The sequence below is a fragment of the Notothenia coriiceps genome, unplaced genomic scaffold (genome assembly GCF_000735185.1).
Source record: "Notothenia coriiceps isolate Sejong01 unplaced genomic scaffold, NC01 NC01_scaffold00037479, whole genome shotgun sequence".
In the NCBI taxonomy this organism is placed as follows: Eukaryota; Metazoa; Chordata; class Actinopteri; order Perciformes; family Nototheniidae; genus Notothenia; species Notothenia coriiceps.
Genome location: NW_011370180.1, coordinates 182,503 through 188,240, shown reverse-complemented (window position 1 = coordinate 188,240; position 5,738 = coordinate 182,503). Strand labels below are relative to the sequence as shown.

General features: G+C 40.6%; 1 protein-coding gene across 1 annotated transcript; it reads left to right on the top strand.

The window, feature by feature from the left end:
• The first annotated feature begins 585 nt into the window (after window positions 1–585).
• Window positions 586–5,095, top strand: LOC104967595 (teneurin-3-like). Its single transcript, XM_010797094.1, has 5 exons — window positions 586–626; window positions 1,336–1,460; window positions 1,585–1,692; window positions 3,665–3,819; window positions 4,970–5,095. Exons 1-5 carry the CDS (start codon window positions 586–588, stop codon window positions 5,093–5,095), a joined length of 555 nt encoding a protein of 184 aa, XP_010795396.1.
• The last annotated feature ends 643 nt before the right edge of the window (window positions 5,096–5,738 follow it).

The following is a 5,738-nucleotide window of genomic DNA, read 5'->3' as shown; positions in this document are numbered from 1 at the left end:
GTGGGGGGAGGGAGGGGGGTTGGAGCGAAGGGGCGGAGCTATCAGAACGAAGAGGCGCAAGCTCGGGTCAGTCACACACCCATGTCAGGTCGAACCGGAATACTGTGGGGCCCTGCATGTTGCCCCTTTCAAACCAACGCGGTTCCAGGGCCGGTTCGGAGCTTGTGCCTGATAAGCACCGGTTTTTCCTGTTCACGCCGTAGCGGAGACGGCTCTTTTCCCCGAAAACCGGTTCTTACCAAGCTCGAAAAAAGTGTTGGCCTAGGCAAGAACCGCATACGTCACGCTTACGTCGGAGGGGGGCGAGATTAACCCTAACTAACAGTTTATGGGAGAGTAGCCTACGGCAAATAAAAGTTGAAACAAGCAGTAGGGCTGAGCAAAGTGACTAGAACGCAACCACACACTTGTAAAAAAAATACACTTTATAAAGTCGGGCAACAATAACCAGTAACCAGGCTTCGAGTGATTCTATTTATTTGACCATCCGTTCACTGTTATTAATCATTGTGGAGGGGGCAGACGTTTTGTTTTTTATTATAGCAGCTATCAGATGGAATCAATACATTGGCTGCACAGGTTGTCATGTCGGACTTTCAGTGGCGGCTCCAGAGTATTTTTGTTGGGTAATCTATGGTAGGCCTAACCCATACAGTGGTGGGAATCAAGTCAGTATTTGCAATGTAATTACATACACGCTATATCGCCCCCCTTGACACCATATCTACCTTCATAGGATCTTCTGCACTGCGAATTATGGCTAGAGGCAAGTATATAAATATATCTGTGTGTGTGTGTGTGTGTGTGTGTGTGTGTGTGTGTGTGTGTGTGTGTGTGTGTGTGTGTGTGTGTGTGTGTGTGTGTGTGTGTGTGTGTGTGTGTGTGTGTGTGTGTGTGTGTGTGTGTGTGTGTCAGAGAGAGTGTGTGTGTGTGTCAAAGAGAGCTCTAGAACATGTCCTTTCCAAAAATGGAAGCAGGGTGTAATTCATCTGCTTTAAACTAATTTGTTATATTGTTAAAACTAAAACTACCTTTAGGTTTAAATGCTTCTTTGTGTTTCCAGACAAAATTCATATCATGCAGTGAATTGTCAGCATGGTGTGATCTGAGCAAGTAAATCATGAAGGATGTTATTTTCTTAATGTTTTAAATGTTTTAAATACTGGTGTCATAAATAGTGACTTTATAAAGTCGCTGGCTGTGGCGCAGTGAGTTAGTGCATCGGTTCAATCCAACCTTGACCCCCACTGCAGTGCACTACTCCCAGGGTGTTGTCCACAGTATTGAATGTATTACATATCTAATAAGTAACATATGGTCTGTCCCTCTCCACAGCAACAACCCTGCTCACCGGTACTACCTGGCCACGGACCCGGTCACAGGACAGCTGTACGTGTCGGACACTAACTCCCGCCGCATCTACAGACCCAAGATGCTCAGCGGCGCCCGTGACCTCATCAGTAAGTGTGCACTGCATTTCCCCAGTTGCATTTATTTTTGTATTGTGGATTCATCTTGCTGTTATGGTATTGGAAAAGTTCAAGCATAGGGAATGTTGTAATTATGGATGCTATGTGTTTTCAGGTAATGGAGAAGTAGTGGCTGGTACAGGTGAACAATGTCCTCCATTTGATGAAGCACGATGTGGAGATGGAAGAAAAGCTACAGAGGCACAACTGCTGGGACCTAAAGGTACACACACACACACACACACACACACACACACACACACACACACACACACACACACACACACACACACACACACACACACACTGACTTCCCAACTTCATACCCTTCATCTGTTTTCATATCACACATTTATCCTACATTTAGAAACAGAAGCATATCATTACATCAGTTTTCTCATCTTTAGCATTGCATCCCATACCAGAACCCAGTAGAGCTTCAGAGCTGTACTGACTTGTTAGAAATCCCCACACTGGGCCAGTGGGCCATTAATGATGCATGTGCACGGCATGTGTTTATGTATGTACAGTAGGAGCTATTCAAAGACATTTATTGCATTAAACTTATTATGACCAATTGTATCTGTGGTGTAATTGCTCCATCCACCAAGCTGCACCAACTCCACTCACACCACTCACACCATTTCTTTCATTTCCTGTTTAATTGGCAACCTGGGAATACTGCTTCCATAGAGATGACTGGCTTCCTCACAACTGGGACTGTGTTTATTGCGCCTCAAAGCTCAACACAGATTAACAATGTCCCCGACAATATACCTGGTGGGATAAAGATTTTATGCAAATTAAAATCATTAATGCTTGGCATAACACATTTCCACTTGTCTGGATATTTAAAATCAATATCGCTGCATAAAAAACACTGAATACATGGTTATGCAAGCAGTACATTTGATGATGATGTCATGGTGTTGTAGTTTGAATACATTATAACATACAGCACATTTACTCCACTTCTGAAAAGCATATATGGAATTTAAAAGCCTGTATGTATTTGTTGTATTGTATTTGTTGTAGTCACAATCGTTGCTATTTTGCGCCATCGTATTATCAGTATGTCAATTTCCTGAATGTGTTGGGTCTGATCTAACTAACAAAGGAAATATGCTTACATTTACATTATTTAATCATTCTAATTATAAAAATAGTGTTTTTTTTCACAAAGCAACCGTATACATTACATTAATTTCTTGCTTTTTTCATGGACAATTTTAGTGAATCTTATTAAGGTCTCTGAGTTGTCTGATAAAACACTCTTTTGTGATTTTCAATAGTTTGGTTATGATCTTTGAATTGTGACTTGCCATTGTAAGTGATTGTTATCTTTTCAGATGTAGTAATGATGAGAAAATGGGGTGACACAAATCTCAAGCATTACATTTTGTTTTTAGCTGTACCGTGGTGTAAACTCAGGTTATTAGTTTAGTGGCAATCATAAGATTGTGTATTTTATTGCCATATCAACACGCTTAATTGTGATTAGCTTTAGTTAGTTTATTTAAATAAAGAGAGGGAAATAGCGCAGCATCAAACTCCTATCAGGTGCATGAAAAACGTCTGCCCCGTCGTCGCCATTCAGAACAACTGTTCCCTATAACATGCAACACAACATGTGCACGGGGTGCGGAACCTCCGTATACCAGAATATAGCAACTTAGCATCCTGAACAAAATAACCTCAGGAGTCCCTGTGGGATGGCTGTTGTCCTCTGAAGGTAACAGGAAGTGCTATGGGAGGACAGACTTCTACAGCCACATGTGTCCTTACATATATTAGAATTATGAATGTGTTCAGTGTTTGAGTGGACCTTTGAACCAAGAGGAACAGCGTATGGTGGACACTGAAAAAATGTGATGGCCAACATATCAATTGTATATAGTATATTTAAACATTTACAGATTTGTTTTCTTATTTCTTTATACTATATTCTGTTTTGCTCATCTAATGTATAGATATCTTTTATCACTGCTGACAGTTTTCATCTTGGCTGGCTTTGCCTTAATACACTCGTGTTTTTTCTCTTTATATTATCTGCATTATGCTGCAGCTGCATCCTGCCTCCCCACAGGAGAATACCTCGCCTTCCTTTCCTCCTTTGGATCCTGGAGCTGATGTATTAATAATCACCTGGACAGCCATGCGTTGAGTTGTGTGTGTTCCTTGTTTCTGTTCCCCAGGGATTGCAGTAGACAGGAACGGATTGATCTACTTTGTGGACGGGACTATGATCAGGAAAATTGATCGTAATGGAATCATTTCCACAATGCTGGGCAGCAACGACCTGACCTCTGCACGACCTCTGACCTGCGACACCAGCATGCACATAAGACAGGTAACAGTCTAACAGTCTACCTAATTATACTTCATGCAGACTGACTGCTTTCCTGTCACTACTCCCCTTTAGATTAACAATGTCACATTTGCATTGGAACAACTTGTTTCCATCATGTAAACTGCTCTGCAAATAAGTTGCATTTGTATGTGATTAATGGGTGACAGGGTTGTAAAATAGACACAAAAAGGCTAGTTTAAAGGAGGTTGTGATTCAACCCAGTTCATACAGTTTGTGGCTCTGATGTGCCCTCAGAACATTTTTGTTTTTAAATCTTAACGATTGGATTTGATGACCTTTACAGACTTTTTCTTAATTTATATAAAAAAAACATCAGTCAGAGGAGAAACTGAAAGGGAGTATGAGAGGGAGTAAAATGGAGGAATGCAGAGTACTTTAGATTTGTTTCAGAGTGAGAATGTATAATCTTACATACACAAGATGGACTTCAGGATGGACACCACCTACACATGTGCACACACACACACACACACACACACACACACACACACACACACACACACACACACACACACACACACACACACACACACACACACACACTCATTGTTGTTGGGTCTTGTTTCATCTAATCGTTGACACTCTGTGGGGTCTGTTTGAGCATTTCTTGCAGAGTTGAAGTTGTGTGAAGTTGTGTCCTCCTCAGAGCTTAGCTCAGTTTGACTTGCTGTTGTCTGGTTGACCTCCTGAGTTCACTTAGTCAACAAATAAACGGCGGCCCACATACTTTTTAAGTTTTCAGCTCTGACTGCAGATTCATGTTGGCCAATTTAAGTAGGTGTATAAATGCATATGTCTGGAGATTTAGTAAAAACTGCATCAGATATATATTTGACATATGCCCCTCAGTCCTCTTTATTTTCAGTCAAGAAGATCTGGCCTTAAGCAACCTGTTCTCTCTCTTTCTGAAGCAGCAGTAATCTGTTTTGTTTTTACATAACATTTGTAATCCATCTGTCAATCTCAAACAGTACCATAAGGCCATGTGTTGTGATTCATTTAACTCAGATAAACTGGCAGAATTCCACCAGGAAACACCCTGTACATCATCAGTAGTATCAGATAGCAAGTCAATGTATAATTAAAGAGTAGCATGTGAAGTGAACGTCTCTCTCCTCTTTTTATCCAGGTTCGTTTGGAATGGCCCACAGATCTAGCCATCAATCCAATGGATAACTCCATCTACGTCCTGGACAACAACGTTGTGCTGCAGATCACTGAAAACAGACAGGTAATGTCCATACGCACTGCATGAAGTATACACAATACATCTTCAAATGTTAGTTCAATAAATGAAGTTGATAGAGTAACATAAGAAAACTGTATCTATATAGGAAATACCCTCATGCAATCATGCCAATAAAACCAGCATCCATATATTTGTATTTTGTATTTGTTGTTAATGATTTAAGAAGGGACAACATGAGCACTTGAGTCCATCATGTGAACATGCCAGATTTAGTCATAGAGGCTTATTTTGACCTGCAGGTTGATGGCATTGAAAGAAAACATACAAGAGCATATGAGCACAATGCAGCACATACACACAGGCTGAAGCACCTGAGCAGAATTGAACACATAAGGACAATACTCAAGATTGCTGCAATAAAAGCATAAAAAAGCGCATATAAAGATATGATAAGATACAATTAGGTCTATTTAGTTGATTATGGAAATGTTTTTGTTACAGCAACATTTGAACACCCTAATAAAAAAAAACATTAACACACAACTGACAAAAAAGCACATACATGTACATAAGCAAGGATCAGTGTGCGAAAAAGTACACGTCCCACCGTCCGGGACGTGTTATTTACAATATCGGACAAGTAGATCTTTCAATTGACTTGTCCGGTGGACAAGTGACGTTTTTCGCCCTGATTTATTGACAAATTACC

Bases quoted from the DNA above. Each gene is read 5' to 3' on its own strand.
- LOC104967595 (XM_010797094.1), top strand. From the start codon at position 586: ATGTCGGACTTTCAGTGGCGGCTCCAGAGTATTTTTGTTGG. The intron at 1,461-1,584 runs GTAAGTGTGCAC...ATGTGTTTTCAG, and splicing joins CGGCGCCCGTGACCTCATCA to GTAATGGAGAAGTAGTGGCT. The intron at 1,693-3,664 runs GTACACACACAC...TCTGTTCCCCAG, and splicing joins ACAACTGCTGGGACCTAAAG to GGATTGCAGTAGACAGGAAC.